At 36.3% G+C, this 15,457-nt stretch overlaps 1 protein-coding gene across 3 annotated transcripts; it reads left to right on the forward strand.

Moving 5' to 3' along the window:
* The first annotated feature begins 810 nt into the window (after positions 1 to 810).
* LOC142554221 (ubiquitin domain-containing protein DSK2a-like) lies at positions 811 to 13,530 on the forward strand. Of its 3 annotated transcripts, XM_075664912.1 has the most exons (8): positions 811 to 1,153; positions 2,723 to 3,484; positions 4,060 to 4,280; positions 4,361 to 4,474; positions 12,359 to 12,414; positions 12,904 to 12,932; positions 13,066 to 13,155; positions 13,237 to 13,530. In XM_075664912.1, the coding sequence occupies exons 1-8, from the start codon at positions 934 to 936 to the stop codon at positions 13,383 to 13,385; spliced, it is 1,641 nt and encodes a 546-aa protein (XP_075521027.1). In that variant the 5' UTR covers positions 811 to 933; the 3' UTR covers positions 13,386 to 13,530. The 3 variants fall into 3 exon arrangements, 2 of the variants coding, with proteins under 2 accessions (XP_075521027.1, XP_075521028.1); XR_012822146.1 differs by lacking the exon at positions 12,359 to 12,414 and having other exon boundaries at positions 13,237 to 13,342; XM_075664913.1 differs by lacking the exons at positions 12,359 to 12,414; positions 13,237 to 13,530 and having other exon boundaries at positions 12,904 to 13,149.
* The last annotated feature ends 1,927 nt before the right edge of the window (positions 13,531 to 15,457 follow it).

Genomic DNA, 15,457 nt, shown 5'->3' on the forward strand with positions numbered 1-15,457 from the left:
ATGTATTTGTATAATTTTATGATAATAATATGATGTATATAATATTAGTCATGTTTAAATAATTATGTATATCATATCACATTGTTTAAAAAACTTTATAGGCTTTTATACTTGTCGTATCCCTTACCGGGAGTGTGGGATGTCGTCTTAACATCTTCCCAAGATTTATAACAAGTTTTTTGAAAAATTTATTTTTATTTATTTCTGATCTTTATTATATAATAACATTATACTATATATTAAATATATACACAATAAATAAATAAACAGTAAAATAAATATTATTATTTTTGTTACCTTTTTCTTCTGTTTTGGAGCTTGGAAAAATATGGAGGACTTTTAGAGCTTCGTGCTGATAACATGTTATGAAAAAGTAAAAATTTATGGTAAAAAAGTAAAAATATCAAACTCTCAAAATTATCAAACTACACACTTTATAATATTTTTTTCTCAACTCAATTGTGAATTTCTTCACAAACGGTGAGGCCATTTATAGAATTTCTTTGGTAATAATCCAAAAAATAAATTACATCATTACATTTATCATCACACACAAATTTCTAATTTTTACAACTCTTATTTTCAACATTCAAATATTTAATACACATATTTTAAATATTAATTTTCAACAATAAAAATAATTTTAAAGTTTGTCATTTTATTAAGACCTTTATTTTTTTACAATAATTATTCGACAACCAAAAATAAAAAAATACTGTGTCGGCACACCTCATATGCTAACAATGACTACTTACCACTTTCAAAAAAAAAAAAAAAAAACAATGACTACTTACCGTGTCTTCGTTTTTCAACAAACGGTGTATTTATTTTCCTTTTCTTTGCCACTGTTCTTTTACGGGCTGTGTATTTTGGGGAAAAAACTAGGGTTAGGGGTTTTTCTTTTGTTGATTCAATTTGTCGAAAAAGAATTCAATGGGCGAGTCGAGCGTCTGCGCCACAGCAGGTGGTGAAGAGGTCAATGTGAACATTCGATGCTCCAACGGCACCAAGTTTTCAGTGCGAACCATTCTACAGTCCACGGTGGGGGAATTCAAAGCTCTATTAGCTCAGAACTGCGATGTGCCAGCTGAACAACAGCGGTTGATTTACAAAGGCCGGATCTTGAAAGACGACCAAAGCCTCCTTGTATACGGTATACTATTCCTCGTGTAGTTTTTCCAAATTTCTTTTTTATTCAAATTTATGGAATCTTGTTGCATCAACTTGTATTGTGAAATTTTTTTGGTGCGACATCACGTAGAAGCTGGAAAATTATATTTGTTTAATGTTTCCTATGATCTGTATGCTTGGATGTTTCTATTTATCTGATGACCTGATTGTTGATCTTGTCATTTGACGTGAATTCTGTGGGATTGTTTTATGTCAAATGAATAACAAGTAATGAATAAATTCAGTTAGAAGTAGAGTTCCAAATAATGGATGGTCGAAACCTTTGTCTTTAATTGCATGCATTTGCGTTGAAAGATAAATGGCACTGTCATTTGCTAGCTACTAAGCAATGAACAGAATTTGTTTTGTGAGCCACCATTTTCCGAAAGGTAGTTTGTTTCAGTGTTTCTGAATTGTCCATCTTTGAAAGCGTTATTTTAGCACGTTGCTAAATGTTTTGGACGGTTTAAAAGTTTCCAGTGGAGATTGTATTTGTAAACACCCAGGGTTTTGTCTGCTAAAAGAGTAAAATATGTATCCAGATATGACAAGAAAGTTTTTTGGCATTATTAGACTTCCACACACTGCTTATGAAATAAGATATCACTTTATGCTCCAAAAGCATATTCTTTCTCTACAATGTCTCATCAGTTGGATGCCTGATCATGAGTCACACACTTTTGACATACTCATTGGCCATAACCATGAGAAAGTTGTGTAGACATATTAACAATACTAGGCATTTCTCTGCTCTATAAACACTTATAACTCCCAACTCTGTTACTGAGAATTTATAACATGTTTTCATGTAGTTCTGCGAAAATCGAGTATATGGAAAAATGTTTATTTACCATTGATTCTGTTAAGTTTGATTTATATATTTCATCTTTCACACATATGCTGTTGGATGATAGATTGTGTATTTATTATACAATGATACTTTTCTTTTTGAGATTTATGTCATGGGGTATGCATACCATGGCTATGAAAAGGGTAATGTATTGCAACTTTGGTGGAATAATGTGTACATGGTAAATTCGTAGTTTACTCCATGAAAAAGGTTGTTTCTTTATACGTAGAGTATAATCACTGGGGGTAGTGAGAGTATGGTTATTAATGATTTACGCTTTCAAATTATATGGTATGTTGATTTTTTGGACATTTTCAAATTATGTATTCATTTCTATGTCAAATTTGGAGCTGCTAAGAATGCCTGAAGACCGATGTTTTTCGCATTGTGAGGTAAATCCTATTGATATTGAATTATTGATACACAATTAATGAGCATCACCTATTAATTTATTGATATTGATGAATGATTAACGAGCACTTCTGTTTGAAAATTTTATTTCTTAAAACTTGTCTTTAATTGTCTAATATATGTTTCTGTCGATAGAATTGAAGTATGTGTGTGCATATACTTTGGAAATGAAACTTTGAGAGTTGTTGCGTCCTTAGTTGCTCTTGATTAATAAGGCGACCATCCTCTTGCTCTAATCCTTGTCTCTTCATTCATTTTGATGATTGTTGGTCTATTTCTTGTCATGAATAGGTTTACAGGCAGATCACACAGTTCATATGGTTCGTGGTTTTTCATCATCTGCAGCACCAAACTCTGCTGTTCCTGCTGCTTCCAGGAGCTCCAACAGTGCTACTGTTGTGCCGCCTGCTCCTACTAGTGGGAACTCTGGGATTGCTGATGCAGGTGCTTCGTTATTCCCCGGGCTTGATTTGGGGGCACTTAGTGGCTCTGGGGTGTCTAGATTATTTGGAACTGGACTCCCCGAGTTTGAACAGGTGCAGCAACAACTTACTCAGAACCCTAACATGATGAGAGAGATAATTAACTCACCTGCAATTCAAAGCCTAATGAATAACCCTGAGATAATGCGCAGCTTAATCATGAGTAACCCTCAAATGCGTGAGATCATTGACCGGAATCCTGAACTTGCTCATATTCTGAATGATCCCGGAGTCCTTAGACAAACCCTGGAAGCAGCTCGGAATCCTGAGTTAATGCGTGAGATGATGCGGAACACTGACAGGGCCATGAGTAACATTGAATCTTCTCCTGAGGGATTTAATATGCTTAGACGCATGTATGAGAATGTCCAAGAACCCTTCTTGAATGCAACAACAATGGGTGTTGGTGTTGGAACTGATGTGGGATCAAGCCCATTTGCTGCCTTCTTGCGGAATCAGGATGGCACTCAAACCAGAGAAGGATCTAATTCTTCAAACACCGGACCTGAAATGGCCTCAGGTACCACGGTCCCGAATACAAATCCACTTCCCAACCCGTGGAGTAATTCCGGTAAGATGAGAGTCGTCATTTTTTTAAGGTTATGTTACGTGATATGTTTTGCGTTGAAATTTAGCTCAGTTGTAGAATAATTTTGCTCTGGTAATGTACTGTCATATCCTTGCTGTTGAGTGAAACTGACCTTAGCATGAAATGGTTTTGCTAGTTAGCGTTTTGTATCTAGTTTATTTTTCTTCGTTTTCTGTTCTGGATCTGGACAACCTTTGTATTGATGGTTCTTTTTTTTTCTCATTACTCAACGAGCTTGCTTTTTCCTTCATCCCGTACTTAGCAAATCTATACAAAAATTTTATGTAGTTCGCATTCAGTACTCAACTGCTGTGGTGTGCTTGGTGGTTTATTTATTCATGCAACTTTTTTTATGTTCTACTCATATTTCAACTTGCTTCACATCCTCTTTTTGGTCTCTTTGACTATCCTTCTTTCAGGAGTTGAAAATTTGTCAATGGATGCTTCTGTTAATCCTATTAGGAACCAAGTCATTTGTATCTTCTCTGTTATTTTTTTCGTCTTTCCATGTATCAGTAGCGTACATTATATATGATCTGCTGAATGTGATATTTTAGGAAGTTCTCAGACTGATAATGCTGCAAGAACTAATCCAACTGATGATGCGAGACTACCATCAATTCCAGGGTTAGGACACCCGGGAGGGCTTGGACTCGGTATTGCTGAATTGGAGCAAATGGGCATGCCGAATTCCTCAGCATTCAGTCGGTTATTGCAGAACCCAGCCATGGCACAGATGATGCAAAGTTTTCTTTCTAATCCTCAATACATGGATCAAGTACTGCTACGGTTCTGTGGGAATTGATAAGTTAACTTGCTGTAGCTTTAAAACATCCTGTAATTACAACTTGATTGCAGATCCTGAGCTTAAATCCTCAACTTCGCACGGTACTTGATATGAACCCTCAGTTAAGAGAAATGATGCAAAACCCTGAAATTGTCCGCGAATTGACCTCACCTGAAACGATACAGGTATGCCTCTATTGACCTTTTCTTCACTTGGTTTTTCTTTTTCTTTTTCACCTTGTTAGCAGAAATATTTGTGTTCAGATGTCTGAAATCTGATGAGCGTGGAGACTTCCATATGAATAAATATGTTGTGAACGGTTTTTTGTGCTTTGCAGGTATATGATACAATAAATTACTGAAGCGTTACATCATTTATATTGAACATGCGTGAAAGTATACATTTGCTAATGCCATCAATTTATTGATGTGCATAGTAAGGTTATTGATAGTTTCATCTACAAGAATCAATTCGTTTCATGGAAATGCTTTGACAATTATGGACCAAATCTGTTTCGACCCCAAAATGATTTAGCAAAGTAACTAAGGAGACAAACAAATAAAAAGGAAATCAGTGTGATAGAGTTGAATATTCATGATGTGCTATAATTTTCCTAGAGTTGGCTTTGTACAAGGAATTTTATTTCTTCAATTCCCGAGCTAAAGCTAGTTCATCATCATTATAGCACATTTTCGCTAATTGCGAGTTTTACTACATGGATACCAGTTTTCATCGATTTTCCCAAATGTCATCTTTTAAATCAAGATCTAAGACCCTCTTAACCACCTTTATCCAAGTTTTCAATGGCATACCCCTCTTTCTACTCCTTCCATTAACATGTCAATCTAAGATATGTCAGATTGGGGTCGTGTTTGGTCTCTTCTTCACGTGACCAAATAATGGTACACGTTTTTCCTTAATCTTATCCTTTATGGGGCTACACCTAAATTGTCAAAATCATTTCATTCTTTATTCTACCCTTGCGTGTTTTATCACACATCCATTTTAACATACGCATCTCTACTACCGCCATCTCGTGCATATGTAGTTCTGTAGTGGCCCAACACTCAAAGCCATTAAGCATAATTTGTCGAACAACGGAACAATAGTCTTATTCCATTTTCCTTTCAATCTCGCAGACATCCTTCTATCGCATAAGACTATCCTCCATTTCAACCACCCTACTTTAATCCAATGACCTATATCCTTTCTAATGTCCCTAGTCTTTTGGGTAATAGAGTCTAAATAGCGAAATGCTTCACACTCTGAGGCTTCTCGAGCGTTAATCTTAATTGGACTACTCATTCGTCTAGATTCAGGACCAAAGTTACAAGCTAAATATTTCGTTTTTGTGCAACTAATTCTAAAACCCTTACTCTCAAGAGCTTGATGCCATATATCTAATTTTTTATTTACACCTTATTTAGTTTTGTCTATCATGACAATATCAATTTGCAAACAACATACACCAAGGCACCTCATTCTGAATATGTCCCGACATAACCAAAGCAAAGAGGTAAGGGCTTAAAGCCGATCCTTGATTAAGTCCTACTGCCACATGAAATTCACATTACATCCCTCCAACAGACCTAACACTAGTTACGACACCTTCATACTTATCTTTAATGATCTCGATGTAGAATTGATGTACACGCTTCCTTCTAAATATTGACCAGATTAATTCTTTAGGCACTCTATCATAGGCTTTCTCTGAGTCGATAAATACCATATGCATGCTATTCTGTTTACCATATTCTTTATCATTTGTCTAATCAAGAATATATCTTCCATTGTAGACATACCCGGCATAAAACCAAATTGGTTATTTGATACAACAGTCATACTCCCGAGTCTCCGCTCTAGCACTCGCTCCAATAACTTTCATAAGCTTGATCTCTCTATAGTTTGAGCAGTCATGTATATCTCCTTTATTTTGATAATTTTGTACTACAATACTGTGTCTCCAAGATTCTGTCATTTTCTTAGTATCTGAAATCTTATTAAAGAGCCTAGTCAGCCATTGGATCCCAACTTCCCCTGACACTTCCATACCTCAATCGGTATCTCATCCGGTCCAACTGCCTTCCCCGGTTTCGTCCTCTTCAACTATTACTTTCTTAGCACTAGCTCTACGATGGAACACTAGATGCCTTACTTCCTGCATCTCATGCCTACCCACGTTTAACTCCTCCGTACTTGTCTCATTGAGTAAGTTCTTAAAATAATCTCTCGACCTATCTAGGATAGCTTTATCTTTTATTAAAACTCTATCATCTTCATGCTTGATACACGTGACATGGCTCAAGTCTTTAGCATTCCAATCCCCGGCTTTTGCTATCTTAAAAATATTTCTCTCTTTCTTTTATACCTAGCCTATTGTACAAATTATTATAAACTCTTTTCTTAGCTTCTCCTACTGCTCCATAGTTGTCAATGCCCAAAGGTTGCCCATGGTTATAGCGCATAGCGAATAGCGTAGCGATGACTATTTGAAAGTAAAGCGCCACAAGTATATAAATTTATAATATATAGCATATGCTAACATCAATTCAATTCTTCATGATTAAATAATAAATATATAAGTTCAAAGTATATAAACCTCAATTCTAAAACTAGAAAAACGTAATCTAAAATTCATCTTCATCTTTTTCAGCAAGATTCTTCATTTGAAATTGCATAGCGCTCGACCTCATTTTCTTCTTCAGGTCGTTTCTCTGTTTTGTTAGCCTTTTTATAATTTATTCCCAATTTGTATCTGATATTGACTCTAATGTATACATCGAAGGCGACCACATCTACTCCTATAGGAAGTTCGAAAGGGCCACATCTAAGTTTAGAGGGAAAAGGCCAATAGGAACATCTACTACACTTAATCTTGTAGATGAAAAGGATAATTCGACTTTGATGAAGAAGAAATATTCAGTTTACAACAAATACCAAAAACTTAAGCCTATGCCAAAAAATCAAAGTCAGAAAAAAAGAACAAAATTTACCGGCGACGGTGTGAGGTAATTCCGGAGGCCGACAGCCCGATGTCCCGCGAGCCACGAGCAAGAGAAGAGGAGAAGCAGAGGAGAATGGTAGGGTTTACGTAAAGGTTGATTGGGAGAAATGGAGAAGATTGAATTAGAAGAGTATCTAGAAGCGTCGATTTCATATATTATTGGGCCAAAAAATTGTGCAAAATGGGCCTAAAAAAATTGTGCATTATCCCAAAAAAATGTCCTACAACTTTTCTTTCCTATAGCGACGCTATTGACGCCATCGCTTCAAATGCTCTCGCGTTGATAGCGATGATAGCGCTCGCTATCTCGAAGTGTAGTGCGCGTAGCGACATGTAGCCATAGGGCTTTGCTTCGCCTCGCTACAAGCAATAGTGAGCGCTACGCTCGCTATTGACAACTATGTATTGCTCTACTACTGAGTCGCTTGGCTTGTTTATACAGCTTTTATGATCCTTGGTTTTTAGCTTCTTGCCAGTTTTTGGACTCTATTTTCTTCCCTAATGGCTTGTTGCACCTCATTGTTCCACCACCATGTCTCTTTGTCGTGCAGATCCTTCCCTTTAGCCTCTCCTAGCACTTCCCTCGCCCCACTCCTTATATGGTTAGCCATGAATTCAAATAACTCAGAGGCATCGGTCTTATCCCTACGCCTTACATCATTCGAGGACTAATCGACTATATAAAATCTTATTTCTTAGTGTTTGACATACATCTCCCTTCATAGTCCACCATTTGATTCTCGGCCTAATATGACTTTTGTTTACTCTGCTTCAAAGATAAATAGTCTTTGTTTGATCATCAAACATTTTCTTGGTTTGACCCTACAATTTTTACAACTATCTAGGGTTTTTCTTCTTACAAGAAAGTAATTAATTTGACTTACATTATTTCCACTCCTAAAGGCTACTAAATGACTCTCTCTCTTCTTATAGAAAATGTTTACTATCCCAATATCACTGGCTAAAACAAATTCTATAATAGAAACCCTCGTGTTATTTTGAATCCCGAAGCCTTGATCTCCATGGACCCTCTCTCACCCACCTCTATCCTTACCAGTACGACCATTTAAATCTCTGCCCAAGAAGATATTTTCCTCACGGGGGATTCTACTAACTATATCTCCGAGTTTCAAAATTCCTTTTTAGTCTCATCAACCAATCCCACTCGTGGTGCATACGTACTAATGATATGAACAATCTCTGGTTCTGAGGCTAAAATGTTACTCATAGTCCTATCTTAGAACCTCTTAACCGCAACATCTGCTTCCCCATAGGTTTTATCCACCACTATTCCCACTCCATTTTTAATTTATTTGTTTTTTAATAGAAAAGTGAAACCTTCTCCTAAGTCCTTTGCCTTGCTTCTCTTCCACTTTGTTTCTTGAAGATGTGCTATGTTTACCTTCTTTCTTCGCCTGACATCCACCAACTCTATTGACTTACCCATCATTGTAAGATGCTAATTTAATTTTCCTAATCCTAGTATGAACTAGCTTCATTACTCGCCCCATTCCAGTAAGGTGCGATAACCTTTGCCTATTTATCATTGCCACTGGGCGCCGCTGTAGCGCGCCTAGCTCATTTGATACTACACTCGATCGTAGGTGAAGCGTGTCGCTTAAAGCTGGCGGCGACCTAGCATTTCGCGTTAATCTGTTTGAATTAATGTAACACAATAGTTGGTCCGGCTGTCACGGGCCTAACACCTATGGTGATATCTATTATTTAGGTGCTAGGCTATCATCGACATAGCACCAACACTCCTCCTTTATCCAGGCTTGTGACCAGCCGTCTCAACGAGCGGAGTTTAGCTAAAGCTAGTTAAACAAGAGATAACAGAATAACCGACAACCCCAATTCTAACCAACTCCTTTCTTTTTATAATCCCTTTTTCCCTTTCCCAAGCTACTACTTCTAAAATTATTTTCATTACTAGCCACTGATTTCAGCCCAATACATTTAGGTCCGTAACAATACCGCCCTCTTGAAAACAAGTCTTGTCTTCAAGGCTGGAATTAATAAGTCGGCAGTCTTCAAATTGAGTATCCTTCCTGCCATAAGCGAAGCCTCATGTCGCTACTCCATTCATCCCACTAAAATCCACACTCAATCCGAAAATCATAATTGATTGGAAAATCCAATGAAAACCTAGCGTGGCTGGAAGTATAACCCCACATACCAGCTGGTTCATCTCTGATTCAATCGTCATGTGTAAAATTGTCTTCAAAACAGTCATCGATTAAGCCCACCAAAATCCAGAAGTTCTTTTTCCTATACAGGAGTTCAATTCTTGATGATGTTTTGTTTTTGCTTGTTTATTATGTCAAAACATTCAGCCCTATCAATCAGTGTCCTGACTAAAGGAGGTTCAATTTTCTAGGCATGATGATAGACTCTGATAGCCTTGTTCACATCAGTTTTCCACCTCCATTTGATCCACCAGGATGCATGTACATACCAGCACTCCAGCCTAGTTGGCTCTATCTGATGACCATGAAAAACTAAAACCCCATGTCAAACCTCAATTCCAAAACAATAACCCGATATTTTTGCTTTACGATGGAAACCACAAAGGATGTTATGCCATTTTCTAGCCTTAGTAAGTGTGATTTGGCCGAGGGTCCCTCAATTCTCCAATTATCAACTCGAGGTCCGATATAAAAATTGACCAGTCTTCAAAACCCGCCCGTACATGTGGTACCACCATCTCCATCTTCACATCGTGGGTCCCATTCCTTCTCAGTCCTGCCTCATTTTAAATCCCATGTACACATTGTAAATAGGGAGGAAATGGATTTCACCATTTTTTTTTCATCAAGAGGTTCAAATTGTCAGCCGTTGTGGAGGGATGATCGACTTGCAATCCACCCTCAATTTCGTCTCTTCCATCATTGATCTTCGAATGTCTTCTACAGATCCAAAACCTATGCCTTTTAATCTTATTTACCCCAAAACTTAATTCCACAGCCCTAATAATTAAAATTGGGCCTTCTTTTACTATATCCCTAGTTCATGCCCTGTTCATCAGCCCCGACCCATCTTGACGCTGCCAACATTCATTCCCCCACATTGAAGGCCTAACTTCTGCTCCTTCATTACTGAAACATTAAACTCATCCACCCTCTTTCCTTGTAACGCAGCAACATCCCATCCACATGGTTTAACCGCCTCTAGTCCATCAAGGATAGCGCAGAGGCTATACGCCTATAACCATCGTCTCCTTTGCTGCCAACGATCTCGCTCCTTAATCTCCAGGCTCCAAAAATTTCAGTTGGGCCCTGGGTCAATTCTTCTCTCCAATAGTTAATTATGGGCCATATAGAATAATAGCCCATAGTTGAATTTCATTACCAACCATTCTTGTGCCGACCCACTCTCCATCTCAATCAGCCTTGTAAGCATCGACTTCTTCATCAGTGAATCCAGGAGCTCAACCCACACCTCCTCTACCTGCAGCTCTTCCACTACTTCTTCCTGTATCAACATTGAGACAAAACCATCTTGATTCACCTCCCTTTCTACCACTATATCTTCCGATTAATTTTAGGACTCTACTATCTAGGTATTCCCCTCTTATTTCACGCATCATCTTTTGGATAGAACATATCAGGTGGAATTTTGTATTATCCTCAGTTATAGTCTCGGGAACTCGTGAGTTATCCTCCTTTTTCACTTCAGAAAACACCATGGATTTTCTTGGCATACTCTGTTTCACTTCTTCCCAACAACCTTTATCCCAAACTAGGAACTGATTCTATGGTTTGATTGACCGTGTTTGTCCCACAGTCCAGCCCCTTGCTCAAACTCTCCTCTTCTGTAAAGTTTACTTCTACTTTGTTAATGGACAGGTTACATTCTTCTCTGAATAATCTTTTCAACCAATTTTTTGGCTACAGGAAATGACTCTTCATTCCCGTTGAGTATAGCCAAAATAGGATTGAGTTTATCTGTCGATAAATCTTCATCTTCTTCTGACATAAGAGTCATCACCGTCTCTAGGAGCTCATAAATGATTTTTGAGTGACCAGTTCTTATAGCTCTCAGAAAATGCTGAAACATCTCAGTAATAATCTGATTGCATTCTAAATCCAAAATGAGAACACTAGATCTGACCTGAACCATAGTGATAAGATCTGCTACAAAAGTCTGACAATCCCTCAAAAGATGAAACGATCACTTGGAACACCTTCATTTTTTCGTCATCATATGGAGCTTCTGGGGCTGTGATTCTAACGATCTCACCAATGCACACATGACACAACTACACCTACTTTTACATCATTGTTAGAATGCTTCAAAAACTTTTCTGCTATCAATGCATTCATCAGTGGTGAAAGAGCACTTCGCATGGAATTGGCTGGAGATTGTTCCACACTCGACAGAAATTTCTCGATTCGACAGAGAAGAGATAATAGTTCATCAAGAAAATACAGAGGCTGAGAAGAATGTTCGCAGCAGCTGTGAGATGGTCCTCAAGCTTCATATTTCTTCAATTCGTGTGGTGGCCGTTTTCTCGTTCTTCAACTCAGATCCGGCAGGTCGGACCAATTGTTACGACCCCAAAATGATTTAACGAAAGAAGTAACTAAGGAGACAAGAAAATATAAATGAAATCAATATGATAGGGTTTAATATGTATGATATGCTATAATTTTCCCAAAGTTGGCTCTGAACAAGGAGTTTTACTTTCTTCAATTCCCAAGCAAAACTAGTCCCTAGCAAAAGCTAGTTAAACAAGAGAAAACAGAATAATCGACAACCCCAACTCTAACCAACTCCTTTCTTTTTATGATCCCTTTTCCCCTTTCCTAAGCTGCTACTTCTAAAATTCTCTTCATTACAAGCCATTGATTTTGGCCCAATACATTTTGGCCTGTAACAAAATCACTAACCAAATAGTTTTACAAATTTAGTATTTATTGCATCTTGTCCTGGTGTTTATTTATTTCCAACACCTTCTGGACAAGATATATCTACGCACACACTCAAGCATTATGAGTTTCAGTGAAGGATGTAAGACTGTTGTCATTTTCTCCCTCTTACCAGTCTTTTTTTTTTTTGCCAGCAAATGATGGCTTTGCAGCAACAACTCTCTCAACTTAGTCGGCAACAATCAACCCCGTGAGTAGAAAACAGTGATTTTGAGTTTTTTTGGGAAAAAAAGTCTTAAAAAAATAGATAGTCGGATTCGAGTATCTACTTCAATGTTTTTTGGCATGGGAGTCCTTTTACATGGGAATATTATTCAGGCATTTCATGCAATTTATGTCTGTCCTTGATTGAAGCTGATAACGTTCTTTCCTCTAGAAATTCTGTGTAATAGATAATGGAGTTTCCAGGTTTTTTTGCCCTTTCTAAAAGCATTATCATGTTTCAATACCTGCAGAGATGTAATTAAAACATCTGCTTCTGTGTTATCTAATAATATGTGAAGTTCAATCCTCGTGGTTTCGTTCTGATACAAGTTCTGTGTGGGTTAACAAACATGATGTATTTCTCCCCCATTGATATTGCTTGTTTGACATGTAACTTTTAGCAATTGGAAGCATATATTAATTCCAACAATTTTTCTAGTGTATTTTCTTTTAACTTGCGTGTTCTTTATCTCAGGGGAGGTGTGGAGACTGGTCAGGGTAGAGGTATGAAGCAACATAAACCGTAAATTTGACAATTGTGTTAACGTTGTCTATAGAAGATAGGTACTTGTATATTTCACATGTTCATTTGTGCCCATGCAACTGTAGTTTTCTGGTGCGTGTTTGTGAAATGCAGGCACTGAAAATAATATGGGTTTGGACATGCTGATGAACATGTTTGGTGGTTTGGGAGCTGGTACTTTGACTGCTTCTAATGCGCCTGATGGTTACTACTCTCCTCTCACCTTTTTTTTTACTGCCAGTTTTTTTATTCCAAATTTTCATTAAAATTTGCTTGTTCCTGTAGTGCCCCTGGAGGAACTCTATGCAACACAGCTGTCACAGCTGCAAGAGATGGGTTTTTTTGACACTGAAGAGAATATCAGAGCACTACGTGCTACATCAGGAAATGTCCACGCAGCTGTGGAACGACTTTTGGGGAATCCCGGTCGATAGTATTGCGAAAGTGTTGTGTATATTTTTATTCTTGGGCCCTGGGACTGGGGAGTTTAGGATAAATGTTACAGTAGATGTCAAATTACATCAGACCACTTTGGGTTTTGAGACATGAGAATAAAATCTATTTACTTGTGTGCTGGAAGTACCGTACACCATACTTGACAAACTTGAAATACACACCTAAACTGGATCTTTTCCGATGTACTGCTGAATTGAGATGGTTAATTTTTCAAGAAGTTTTAATTTTTAATATACTTTTGTTCATTTAAGTTAACAAATTAAGTCAATAGTTTTTTAATGGGTTTTTTTTATTTATATTTCATCGTCAAATGACTTTGGATATTAATATATATTGAATTAATCAACTTATCAAAAATTTTTTTTGTTTCTGTTAAATTTGGTTATTAAAATGAGTGAATTTATTCATATTATGGTTGTTAATGACTATTTAATCTTTATATTTTTTATTTTATTTTATTTAATATATAATTACATCATTTTTATTTGTGATTATTCAGTATATTCTTATCTATTTAAAGTAACAAGTGATAAGAGTCACTCAATCGGAGGATAGCTTTTAATTTATCTTTTATCTTATCTTCTAATTTTATGCACAAATATTTAGTTATTTACATTTATTAGTCATTTTTTTTAACAAGTTGATTTCAAATATGAACTAAGAAGTAACATATATAATGTAGATTTTGAAATATGTTAAAAAATTATTTCTAAGAATATTTTGTTAACGTAAAATATTAATTGAATTATCCCATGATTGAGGTTTTGCAATAATTTACTCAAATTAATTTTTTAATGATTTATTTTTTAATTATGATTTTGCTACTTGTACTTCTCATTATGCGGGGTAAAACAACCTGGTGTCATGTATGAATGTAAGCCCTTGTCTAATCTACTCAATTATTTTCTTTCATGAGTTTAAGGTATTTTACATGCTTTAATTAATATTTGGTAATTAATAAACATTGATTATTATTTGTTTATCTTATTATCTGTTATGTGCATGTCATTTTGTCTTTGTGACATTATTTTTTTCTTATATTCATATTTTTTTTTATGTTTGCGGGTGTTTTTGTGCTTATTTTTTTTATTTACCATGATAGGAAATATTATGGGTTGGAATAATAATTTCGGAGTTTGACAAATTGAGCGTGCAAAGATTGAAGAACTGATCAAGACAACTGAAGATAACTGAACTGAAAATGTGTAACTGATAGTTACCCAAACTGAAGATTAATGCGCAAATAATCAAAGGCAACTGAACTAATCAAGCTAACTGAAGCTGTGTAGTCAACTGGACGATCAGTTAAGACTGATCAGTTACACATCAATCAGTTAATCCTATTAGCTACAAATAGTCAATTGATAATTCAGCTTGACACGTCATCAGTTAAGGAACGTAGCCAAAACCGACAATTGTACAAAAACAGACTGCAACTTGTAGTAGGATCGTCGTATTTCAGAAAAGCTACATTGTACGATTATCAGAAGAATGTTGACGTGTCTATTCAACGGATATAAAGATTCAAATGCATTCATTGTTACCATTGGAAGCAAAACCTAAAATAGCCGAGAAGATCAGCTGAGAAAGAGTTACAAGAGTTACCCAGTTACAAAACCCAAGTTAAGAAATATTGAGTTACAGAACTTTACACCAGTTACCCAAGTTAAGAAACACAAGTTACAAGTTTCAAGCTAGTCATTCTTTCTCAGTAAATCAGTTACAAAAGCTCAAGCTTATTATACACATTTATAGCTTTCAAGATATATTTTGACCTTAAGAACAAATATTCATTGTTGTAATATTCGATCTTTGTAAGATCAGTTGTGCTTAGAAATTACATCAGTTGAGTACTGATAAAATTGATACTAAGAGTTTCAGTTTTGGCAGTGTTAAGTTCAAACTGAAGTGGGTTTGTGCAAAGTATTGTATAGATCAAAGCGTTTTAGTGGATATCCTATCTTCGAGAAAGAAAGGGTGACATATGAGTATTTGAAATTTTCGAACATCCACAAATCTTGAGTTCTTTATTCTCAGTTTTATACTATTT

The sequence above is a fragment of the Primulina tabacum genome, chromosome 8 (genome assembly GCF_025594145.1).
Source record: "Primulina tabacum isolate GXHZ01 chromosome 8, ASM2559414v2, whole genome shotgun sequence".
Taxonomy (NCBI): Eukaryota; Viridiplantae; Streptophyta; class Magnoliopsida; order Lamiales; family Gesneriaceae; genus Primulina; species Primulina tabacum.